Source organism: Eurosta solidaginis, chromosome 4 (genome assembly GCF_040869045.1).
Source record: "Eurosta solidaginis isolate ZX-2024a chromosome 4, ASM4086904v1, whole genome shotgun sequence".
Lineage (NCBI taxonomy): Eukaryota > Metazoa > Arthropoda > Insecta > Diptera > Tephritidae > Eurosta > Eurosta solidaginis.
In genome coordinates this window covers 269618725-269631286 of record NC_090322.1, presented here as the reverse complement: position 1 = coordinate 269631286, position 12562 = coordinate 269618725, and the positions used below count along the sequence as shown (strand labels likewise).

Sequence of the window (12562 nt, the reverse complement as noted above, 5' to 3'; positions counted from 1 at the left end):
CTTACCGTCTACCCTGTTCTGCAGCAGGAAGATGCAGATCCCCTCTATTCCTTGCAGCTCTGCTTGGAAGGTACAAGCTGTGTTTGGAAGACGGCATGGTAGTATTTGGATGGTTTTGCCATTTGTCGATAGATGCAAAGGCATCGGTGATAAAAGTGTGCACGTAGGGAGGGCCCTATTGTCTGGTTTTCCCACCAGAATCATACGGTTTTCGTCGAAACACGGACACGGAAGGATACAAATGTTGTTTTAAAATATGTAATGCGGTTTTCAGAGGAAGTAGTATGTTAAGCTGAGAATTGTTTTATATTTAATTTTTTTTTATTTATTAATTTATTTATTAGTCTAGTAACAAATGTTTAGTACAGACACTTATGACTAAATTACAGAAACCAGCTTATATTAATCTATGGAAGACACTAGCAAAAAAAACTTATATTATTACAGATTAAGTAAACTTTTAGTTTAAGTTGAGAAGCGTATTTTGAGTCGGAGAAATCAATATCCAAAACACTTGAGAAGCAATTAATTTCTGATAGGGCTCTGTTAATGGGCGATTCTGAGTTATAAACAGTTCTACTCAGCCCTATGAAAAAGATTTCAAAGTGGCGGAGGATTCTACAGGGAGTATTTAAGCATAATCTTTCAAGAAGCAACTCGTAGTCAATTTTTCCCGTGAAAAGATCGAAGGCCAAAATAATTCTGCGATTCTTTAGGGATAGTAAGGATAATAGTTGGCATCGAGACTCATAGGACGGGATCGGTTCAGAGAATCGTAATGAAGTAAGCGCGAAGCGCTTAAAGATTTTTTGAACCCGCTCCAGGCGGTTGATGTGAACTGCGTGGTAAGGCCGCCAAATAAAAGCCGCATACTCAAGTTTGGACCGCGCAAAGGACGTATATAAAACTTTGAGTATGTAGGGGTCAGAGAAGTTTGCGGAATGACGTCTGACAAATGCAAGCATTGAAAGCGCATTAGAAATTGTGAAGCTGACGTGAGTGTTAAAATTTAACTTTGAGTCGAAATATACCCCCAAGTCTTTAACTTCAAGAGTCGTTCGAAGAAAAGTGTCTGCAATATGATAGGAGGTATGAAGTGGCCTCAGCAGTTTACCATACGTCACAGTGTGGCACCTACTTATATTAAGGAAAAGACGGTTCTTAACGCACTACCTATAAAGCTTATTAATCTCAGATTGAAGAACAACGACATCTTTATAATAGATTATAATAATCATCAGAATAGATCTTGAGATCATCAGTATAAAGCAGAAATTTGGTAGATGAGAAGCAAGAACTAATGTCATTAATGAACAAGATAAATAGTAAAGGGCCCAGAATACTACCCTGGGGCACTCCAGTGGTGGCCCAAAATGGCTTCGAATAAACACCGTCAATATTTACAACATTACTTCTGTTGTGTAGGTAAGATTTAATCCACTTAAAAAAGGATATTATAATTTTACACATATACACAAAATTGTGTTATCTTTAATGTATTATGATAAAAAATATATTTAATAAAGAGAAATACAAAAAATCAAGTATAAAGGTATGAAAATTAAGCAAATACCGGCTACTTCGAAATAGAGCCCTCTAAATCATCCAATTGCAGTTGCAGTCAAAAAAGCTTTTTGGGCACTGTGCCACCTTCTAATGCATCGATGAGTTTCCTTTTTAGATTCGGTCGCTCTTCAACGGCTTGCTTATTATTGGAAGGCATTGGTAACTTATGACCCTGAGATGGTGCTGGTTTATTCGAAAAATATTTCATACTCAAAGCTTCGCTACACGTACACCGCTGTGCTGGATTCAGTGCCAGCAATTTCTCCGCTAACACAATGAGATCATCTGGTGCAGCTGTGAATATATGTTGTAAGGGTATAGCAGGAAATTGTTTAAATTGCATATAATCAGGCAATTTATTGAGATTAGGCCAATTCTCTTCGGTAGGCGTGCCTAGTGCTTGAAAAATTTTGGTTAGTTGATCAAGATCAGAATCTCCTGGTAGAAATGGTACGCGCAGTAAAAGTTCTGCTAATATACAACCTACCGCCCAAATATCTATGCCAGTACCGTATTGACGAGCACCGAATAACAACTCTGGTGCACGATACCACCTCGTAACAACTTGATGTGTATATATACGATTGGGTGATCCATAGAATTTAGCCAAGCCAAAATCACCAATCTTTAGTATACCATCTGAGTTCACTAATAAGTTATTTGGCTTCAAATCTCGATGCAGTATCCAATTCATATGCAAGTACTCTAGACCACTTAATGTCATTATCATGTATGCCTTGATATTGGCCTGTGTGAGTATAATTTTGGTATCTTTGATGATTATTTCTAAATCGGTATCCATAAAATCAAAAACAAGTGAAACGTTTGATTTATGTCCAAAAACATCGACTAGACCAATCACATTTTCATGCTGCAACTCATGCAGCAATTTAATTTCACGCAACGCAGTACGATTTATGCCATCTTGCGCCTCTTCCCTGCTCCCAATTTTTATCTTTTTTACAGCAACTATTTGCTCGGTCAGGACATCGCGCGCTTTGTATACTGTTGCAAACTGAAATATGTTATTGAATACATGTGAATTTACATTTTTTTAACCAATCCCACTCGCTTACCTGACCTTCGCCGAGAAAGGCAATTTTTTCGTACTGTGTTAACTTATTGTCAAGCTGTTGCATTGTGTATAAATTATCTGAAAAGTGATTTATTGTCCGAAGTAAACCAAATTTTCAAGCAATTCAAGAACAGCTGGTTCTGCCATCATCAAACATTCGCAAAATCACCAGTGCTGCCAGAACAGAGCATTAACGTTATTATGCTTACCTGGCAGCTCCATGCAGCCACTTTAATCAAATTACGCACAAATTTTTTTTTAAACACGATACTCATTTTGTCAGAAATGATAAATATATTTATGCCCACAACTCAAGTACGGTAAGTATAAATAAACATTATAAATGCGTAAATCAACCTCGAGTTCTACAAATTCACGAAAAGGTCGGTCATTGGGTGGGTTATTGTTTGTATTGAGTTAATTTAATTATATTTTTACCGTTTAATATTGAAATTAATAAAAATCAGTCAAAATTTTACAATGTCATCAACATTTTCGTGGTTCCAATGATAGCATTCAAAAACCAAATGATTCATATGCTCGAACATGCTATATGCCAAAATGAGCTTAAACATAGTGTAACGGAATCTGGCGATTTCTGGTAATTATGCACCTACTGCTTATGTTCGTATCGCTGAACTGTCCTTTAAATAACCTAAAAATCTTAAAAATTTCATAAAAATGAAGAAAACGCAAAAAATTACAAACATATTCCACAAAAAATAAGTCTCTTAGTCATAACGTATCCAAAACAAGGAATAAAATATACAAAAAGTTATTAAATTCACCAACTCAAATATTTTTAGGTTATGGATATGGCGAGAAAACAAAAACCAATTGGTTGGCTATGGTATGGTTATGGCGTTAGCGTTATGGTATGGCACCATTGACCAATTACATTTCCCGTGTTCCAATGAAACATGAACCAGATACGGATAGAGATTTAGCATGCAAATGTAACAACAATGTGTACCATACGGATATGGATACGTCAAGTTTCAACGGCCGTTTAGACCTCAAAAAATTTCTGCTTACATCAAAAATTTTTAAATGAATTTACCTTAAAATTCTTATACCATGATTTTTCCCAAGCGTTTGGGCGCAAAATATATTTCACGTTTAAAAAATTAAGTCTTACCCGTGGTTTTACGTGTCCAAGTTTCCAACCTAAAGGACATCATTATGGTCTCATAACTAGTTTTTCAAGAAGAGTTTGCAGTCAAGATTATAAGGATGCTAAAGATCAATAACGTGTGGATGATTTGGAAAATTGTTTATTAGGTGACGAGTTTGGAAAATTAATTAGGTTAAAATAAATGTAATTTCGGCAGAATTTTGCACACTTGCAATAAAATATTTCGGGCGTTTTTTTTTTCAATCCGATTTTCTACCAACATCCCTGCAGATAGTATTGATATTGATAAATAAGATGGCTACGAATGTCTCCCATAACTGAAGACAATCTTATGGTCCAATGCCTGGGATAGATTTTATACGCAAACGAGAGTGACAGGATGGAACATCCGTAACGATGGAAACACCCACATGTGTATTTCCAAAATAATCAATTTGTACCAAATACGCAATGGACTCAAGATTTTGTTATTATTGATGTGCTAACTACTACCAGATTACTACGTTGACATTATATAACTAGGTTGTTGATTATTTAATTGCTACTAATAATTTTTACATGAACGAAAAAGTGTGCATCTATTTAAGTACTAATATTTACAAAGCAAGTGTGACGTGAAAGTATGTAATAAGAAATAGCTTTAAACTTTAGAAAGAAGCTTTAATGCGAACTATAAAATATGTATGTTTATGCAATAAATTCTTTATACATATATAAATAAGAACGTGTAGTATGTTAAAACTTGTTACGGTCTGCTGCTACGGTCTACGGCTACGACCCACTTGGGAGCGTGTTCACGGGAACACACCTAGCGATGTGGAAAGGGTTGCGATGAAAAATATCGGAAAAGAAGGGAACAGACAGACCGGCCATGACGAAGAAAAATTTTTCTCTTCTAGCATGAGTTTCCGCCCGATACACACCAGAAAAGTGATATTTGCTATATCTTTGCAGAAAAAGAAAAAAATTATTACCGAAGTTACAGAAAGATATCGGCAACGTTATCAATCAATCTGCAGGAAAATAAAAGTGATCAAAAAGGACAACATTTGGCAATAGTTTTATAATACATTTCTTTACTATCAACTATAAAAAGCCGCACTTCCATTTTATGTTCAATCAATCATACCTTACTAAGTATAAAATATACGAATTTTGCTGAACACATTAAAAACAGCGAGGAGTCTCACTACAATTGAAAAATTTGTTCACACATTTGCAAGCGGTTATGTGTACATGAATGTGGATGCAGTAGAATTACAACCACCTGTGGCAAACACCTTATATGCTCATGGGCCCGTTGAACCGGCAACAACAACAAACCGGGGAAATTTTTTTTGAATTAATTGCAACTTTATAAAATCGATTTTGTATTGAATACGTAAAACGGTCTTTGGCAACATGAACGTATTGGCACAAATAACAAATGGTAAGATTCAACAACAACAGCCAATGAATTGAATCGGCAGTATCAGCAACATCAACAACAGCAAGTTCAACCGCAGCAGCAAAGGCCGCTACCTATAGGCCCAACGAAATAAGCCGGGCACACCCAGAGCCGGCCACCTCAACCAGAACAACTACCGCAATAACCACATAAAGGGGTGAGTCCGTTCCAAAGCCCCTTGAGTGGAGCTTACATACACTCCTAGGTACACGTACATAAGGGTGGGCACACGAAACATGATATACGACACTAACACTATTTACATCTAATCGCCACCCATTTACACGTATGATTAGCTACCTAAATTGGGTATAGTTATATGCATATATAGACATATGCCCCATTAGAGTGCGCGTCGAGTGCAGCCACCTAGAAAATGTACCAAGGTGCGTAGTGAGTAGGGGTATATGTACATATAAGCATATGACCACTTAGGTTGCACATATGTATGCAACCCCCCCTTATGAAATACTTGCCTAAGTTTAGTCAGCTGGAGAATGCCAGCCGTTGTATTACGTTTGAATTCCACCACTATTGTACCTTTGCGTTAAATACGCAAAACTAATGCTATGCTTTGTGGTAACCCTAAATAAAATTTCGCATATGTCCTGGCTATGCCAATTTCGTATAGAATTTTCTGACTAAGATTAGGTAAGGTTTGCATTAACGAAAGACAACCAAGAAGGCATACCCAATTTGGAAATTTCGGATTATTAAATTTAAAATCAAGATAAATACAATTAAAGATTTGATATCAGATGCATATGCATGATGATAAATACCTTGACTATGTATGTATATTTAGCCTTAAAGGACTAGACATGCCAATTTGTATGTTATATACACATACTTGAAATGTAAAAGTTAAATATAATATTTAAAAGGTGTCAGATTATTTTTATTTGTTCTTATTGAAAATTAGTGTATTCATACATACATATGTATATTGGAGTTTTCTGTATTTTTCAACTTCGCAAGTAAACATGTTTTAGATGATTAATTTAGGAAAGTCGGTCTGTATTTCCCCGATGGTATAGCGCGCCTAGTATTTATTTATTTTTTATATATTTTAAATTTTAAATAAAAGCCTAATTTACACCGTACACCTAAATAAAAATGTAAATCTTAAGTACAGACGTTGAAGTATTGCGTCAAACGCTAAACGTTTATTGGTCAATTCTAACCTGCATATGTTTCAGGGTATTTTGAAGAAAGTTCGTGGTTTAAAACGAGAGATTTGTAAGAACAAATAGGTCTGTCCTTACGTATATTTAAGCATATTCATTTAAAACAATGCTATTCGACATATGCCCACAACAAAGTGAGCAGGTATAAGGAAGCTTCCATGTATACCCCTGCCTACCCTCCAATTGGGATGGTCTACTTTTTTTTGAATTCAGTACCAAAGTAAATATGACCTGGATCTAAATCAAGTTTATATCAAAAGGAATGAATATATGTACATACTTTTTTTCTTACTAATCACTCCTAGTGAACCTCCTTTTTGTACGGCATCATTTCGCTCACTTTAATGTACCTAGCTGTAAACTTATATAAATTAAATCATAACCCTAAGTAATAAGCCGTAATGAAACTGAATTATAAATAAATTTGTAATTGAAATGGGAATGCTGGCGTCGCCAATTATTTAGAAGGCATAAGGTAAGACAGGTAAGGGGCCACCGAAATTTTAGGTGCGTCGGTGGCCATGGTTATTTGAGGGTGGGTTAAAGCACCGGGCGTCGCAACACCACCCGCGGCGCCCCTCTGTATATTCGGCCCTTTTTGTGTATTTCCCTTTTGTTTATTTGTCTTTGTATTTCAGCTTTTTTTTTATTTCATTTTTCAGATTTAGTAACCGGTCGTTTCCGGTTCGGTTAGTTTTTTTGATCGTTAGTTTCTTTTTTTTGACAGTTTTTTTTTGAATTTGAATTTTTTTTTTAAATGTTGGAAAGTCAACGGTTTGTCCGTGGCATCCGGTTCGACCGGATGTCGTTTTAATTTTGAATTTTAAGCGTTTTGAGTCGGTCTCTGCGCTTCTGTCGGTTTTGTTTTGAATTTGACAGCTGCTAGTTTTGATAGGCATGATAGGAACATTTTTCTGTTTATGGCGCAGGAACAGTAAGGTTGGCAAGGACCCGCCCCAGCCGACAATGACTAGCCACTGTGCACCAACACATCATGCCGACCGCCTTCCTTACTGCTTCCAATGTAGATGCGATTCCATAACAGATGGCGCCCAACGTGGTTCCTGAGGCGCCGGGTGCGAGGGTCACTCCTGGTCAACCTGTGAAGTTGCCCATCCCACCAGTCCGGGGTGAGCAGCCGCAGGAGCAGCCACCTGCGTTGCGGTGGGATGGTTGGACGGATCAGGGTGTCCGGAGTGATCATCGTCTCCAGTAGCTGAGGGATCCACGGGACTTCACGTCAAGTTGTCCGGATGTTTATATTCACCCAATGAGGCAGTGCTGCACGCACTATTTTTTTTTGTAAGTGGGATTTTAGTTTGCCGGAATGTTGTCCGTTAGTCGGCTTAGGTACATATATGTCCGCTAACTGGGTTTTGAATTTTTTTGCTTAAAGTTAATAGTTTTTTTTAAATTTTTTTTTGCCGAATTTGTGTTGTCTGGTGTGAATGTGTGAGCGAATGGTAGGACCCCAGCTCAGCCACGTCTCAGGTGGTACCGCAGAATACCACCTGGATTGTGACGGGTTGAGCTGGGATTCAAAGTGACACCCTTCCCTGTCCCACCAGTCTGGGGAGTGGCCCTTGAAGCCGCTCCACCCATAGCGGCGGAGGCAGGAGGGGTGTCCAGGGTGAATGGACGGGAGGCCTCAACACCCCCAGCCAGTCCCACTAGCGAGTCCCAGAGACCGCCTCTGCGTTGCGGCTGGGTGTGTTGGGACCAACCTGTGTGTGTAGGAAATTGACCCTAGTGGTCCCAACCAGTCCCAGAGGCAGGCCCTTAAGACCCCCTTATGCGTTGCGGTTGGGAGCACTAGGGACAAGAATGAATGAGTTTGTGTTTTTTTTTAATTTTTTTTTGGAGCCCGAGTGCCTTCGGGGAATGGGATGTCAGTATTCCCATTGACTACACCTTTTTTTTGTTTTGGCCTTCTGTGGGGGCGATAACCACTAGCCTTTCGGAGTTTGGACGAGTTCTCCATATCAAAATGTCTATACTTTTTTTTTGTCTTGCCTTTTGTGGGGGCGATAACCACTGAAACCTTTCGGAGTTTTGACGAGTTCTCCATAACAAATGTCTAATTGCCGCAAAGCCCTTTTAAACTAGGAAACAGAATTAATTCCCAAATTTGACTTAACTTTTTTTTTGATGGCCCCATGTTGCCCGGCTAGCTTCGTAGTAGGACTTTGAGACTCTTATCTCAGGGGTGAGTCGTGCCCCACGTTGCTTGTCATCGGAGATCCCTGGCAATGGCTTCCCACAGATGATCCGGTTCCCTGTTCGCTTCATCGTCAGGTCTTCAAAGCGAAGCAGGTTTGTTACGGTCTGCTGCTACGGTCTACGGCTACGACCCACTTGGGAGCGTGTTCACGGGAACACACCTAGCGATGTGGAAAGGGTTGCGATGAAAAATATCGGAAAAGAAGGGAACAGACAGACCGGCCATGACGAAGAAAAATTTTTCTCTTCTAGCATGAGTTTCCGCCCGATACACACCAGAAAAGTGATATTTGCTATATCTTTGCAGAAAAAGAAAAAAATTATTACCGAAGTTACAGAAAGATATCGGCAACGTTATCAATCAATCTGCAGGAAAATAAAAGTGATCAAAAAGGACAACATTTGGCAATAGTTTTATAATACATTTCTTTACTATCAACTATAAAAAGCCGCACTTCCATTTTATGTTCAATCAATCATACCTTACTAAGTATAAAATATACGAATTTTGCTGAACACATTAAAAACAGCGAGGAGTCTCACTACAATTGAAAAATTTGTTCACACATTTGCAAGCGGTTATGTGTACATGAATGTGGATGCAGTAGAATTACAACCACCTGTGGCAAACACCTTATATGCTCATGGGCCCGTTGAACCGGCAACAACAACAAACCGGGGAAATTTTTTTTGAATTAATTGCAACTTTATAAAATCGATTTTGTATTGAATACGTAAAACGGTCTTTGGCAACATGAACGTATTGGCACAAATAACAAATGGTAAGATTCAACAACAACAGCCAATGAATTGAATCGGCAGTATCAGCAACATCAACAACAGCAAGTTCAACCGCAGCAGCAAAGGCCGCTACCTATAGGCCCAACGAAATAAGCCGGGCACACCCAGAGCCGGCCACCTCAACCAGAACAACTACCGCAATAACCACATAAAGGGGTGAGTCCGTTCCAAAGCCCCTTGAGTGGAGCTTACATACACTCCTAGGTACACGTACATAAGGGTGGGCACACGAAACATGATATACGACACTAACACTATTTACATCTAATCGCCACCCATTTACACGTATGATTAGCTACCTAAATTGGGTATAGTTATATGCATATATAGACATATGCCCCATTAGAGTGCGCGTCGAGTGCAGCCACCTAGAAAATGTACCAAGGTGCGTAGTGAGTAGGGGTATATGTACATATAAGCATATGACCACTTAGGTTGCACATATGTATGCAACCCCCCCTTATGAAATACTTGCCTAAGTTTAGTCAGCTGGAGAATGCCAGCCGTTGTATTACGTTTGAATTCCACCACTATTGTACCTTTGCGTTAAATACGCAAAACTAATGCTATGCTTTGTGGTAACCCTAAATAAAATTTCGCATATGTCCTGGCTATGCCAATTTCGTATAGAATTTTCTGACTAAGATTAGGTAAGGTTTGCATTAACGAAAGACAACCAAGAAGGCATACCCAATTTGGAAATTTCGGATTATTAAATTTAAAATCAAGATAAATACAATTAAAGATTTGATATCAGATGCATATGCATGATGATAAATACCTTGACTATGTATGTATATTTAGCCTTAAAGGACTAGACATGCCAATTTGTATGTTATATACACATACTTGAAATGTAAAAGTTAAATATAATATTTAAAAGGTGTCAGATTATTTTTATTTGTTCTTATTGAAAATTAGTGTATTCATACATACATATGTATATTGGAGTTTTCTGTATTTTTCAACTTCGCAAGTAAACATGTTTTAGATGATTAATTTAGGAAAGTCGGTCTGTATTTCCCCGATGGTATAGCGCGCCTAGTATTTATTTATTTTTTATATATTTTAAATTTTAAATAAAAGCCTAATTTACACCGTACACCTAAATAAAAATGTAAATCTTAAGTACAGACGTTGAAGTATTGCGTCAAACGCTAAACGTTTATTGGTCAATTCTAACCTGCATATGTTTCAGGGTATTTTGAAGAAAGTTCGTGGTTTAAAACGAGAGATTTGTAAGAACAAATAGGTCTGTCCTTACGTATATTTAAGCATATTCATTTAAAACAATGCTATTCGACATATGCCCACAACAAAGTGAGCAGGTATAAGGAAGCTTCCATGTATACCCCTGCCTACCCTCCAATTGGGATGGTCTACTTTTTTTTGAATTCAGTACCAAAGTAAATATGACCTGGATCTAAATCAAGTTTATATCAAAAGGAATGAATATATGTACATACTTTTTTTTCTTACTAATCACTCCTAGTGAACCTCCTTTTTGTACGGCATCATTTCGCTCACTTTAATGTACCTAGCTGTAAACTTATATAAATTAAATCATAACCCTAAGTAATAAGCCGTAATGAAAATGAATTATAAATAAATTTGTAATTGAAATGGGAATGCTGGCGTCGCCAATTATTTAGAAGGCATAAGGTAAGACAGGTAAGGGGCCACCGAAATTTTAGGTGCGTCGGTGGCCATGGTTATTTGAGGGTGGGTTAAAGCACCGGGCGTCGCAACACCACCCGCGGCGCCCCTCTGTATATTCGGCCCTTTTTGTGTATTTCCCTTTTGTTTATTTGTCTTTGTATTTCAGCTTTTTTTTTATTTCATTTTTCAGATTTAGTAACCGGTCGTTTCCGGTTCGGTTAGTTTTTTTGATCGTTAGTTTCTTTTTTTTGACAGTTTTTTTTTGAATTTGAATTTTTTTTTTAAATGTTGGAAAGTCAACGGTTTGTCCGTGGCATCCGGTTCGACCGGATGTCGTTTTAATTTTGAATTTTAAGCGTTTTGAGTCGGTCTCTGCGCTTCTGTCGGTTTTGTTTTGAATTTGACAGCTGCTAGTTTTGATAGGCATGATAGGAACATTTTTCTGTTTATGGCGCAGGAACAGTAAGGTTGGCAAGGACCCGCCCCAGCCGACAATGACTAGCCACTGTGCACCAACACATCATGCCGACCGCCTTCCTTACTGCTTCCAATGTAGATGCGATTCCATAACAAACTAGGTAAAGTATATTGGTGCGATTTTCAATCATCCCTTGTAAATCATATTTTGGAGACGTCAGAAAGAAAAATGGCACTGACGATGGCTCAGCATCGAAACGAAATTTGAAAAAAAAAAAAAATGGCAAAATGGTTCCAATATACATCAACTTTCCACCCTGCAGGAAAATTTATAGAACAAAACAAGCAACATTTATTGCTTTACATTTTTAGCGGAAAAAATTGAACAAAATTAACACACAAAAAAAATAAATTATTCAAAAAAGGCAATTAAAATAGCGACCTTTTCACGTTCACGTTACTAGCAAGCAACGAGCTAACAACAAGCATATGTAACGCGCATAATTTTTCATACATATTTTGATACCGATCAGCCAATACTTTTTTTTTTCTTGTTTTGGGAATTGAATCTTTCAATTCCAATAAATGGCAAGATGACCCTTAAATTGCCTCTTAAATCGCCAGGTTAACAAAGGTATAAGGGTAATATACTTGCAACATTTAGACGTGCATAAGCAGCTAACATATGTCGCAAAGTAAAAACCCGTAGAACAAATTTTTTCCTTGTAATTTTTAAATATATGACTTGTTGCCATGTGCTTTTTCAAGATTTGTAATTCTTCGTAAATTATACTTTTATGTCGGTATTATAATTTCACTCCCATCCAGCAAGTGGTACCCCCATCATGCCCAATCCAGTGGCCTCAGACATCCTCCCATTGTAATAGAAATATTAATATAGTCATCATGTGTCGTGTTGATTTGTTAAATAATTCAGCTTTTTGGGTAATTCCCAGTGGTGACTTGTTGTCTTTATGTAGATTATTAATTTTTTAATTGTAAAGTTGTCATTCCAATTGTAGAAATTTGTTTAATTGTAAAGTTGAAACCAGGTT

General features: G+C 37.6%; 1 protein-coding gene across 1 annotated transcript; it reads right to left on the bottom strand.

Annotated features, from left to right (window-relative positions):
- Nucleotides 1–1454: 1454 nt before the first annotated feature.
- On the bottom strand, nt 1455–2799 carry Cdk7 (Cyclin-dependent kinase 7). Its single transcript, XM_067781142.1, has 2 exons — nt 2643–2799; nt 1455–2581 (listed from the first exon to the last, which is right to left on the bottom strand). The coding sequence occupies exons 1-2, from the start codon at nt 2703–2705 to the stop codon at nt 1622–1624; spliced, it is 1023 nt and encodes a 340-aa protein (XP_067637243.1). The 5' UTR covers nt 2706–2799; the 3' UTR covers nt 1455–1621.
- Nucleotides 2800–12562: the final 9763 nt, after the last annotated feature.

Bases quoted from the DNA above. Each gene is read 5' to 3' on its own strand.
- Cdk7 (XM_067781142.1), bottom strand. From the start codon at position 2,705: ATGCAACAGCTTGACAATAAGTTAACACAGTACGAAAAAATTGCCTTT. The intron at 2,582-2,642 runs GTAAGCGAGTGG...AACATATTTCAG, and splicing joins CCTTTCTCGGCGAAGGTCAG to TTTGCAACAGTATACAAAGC.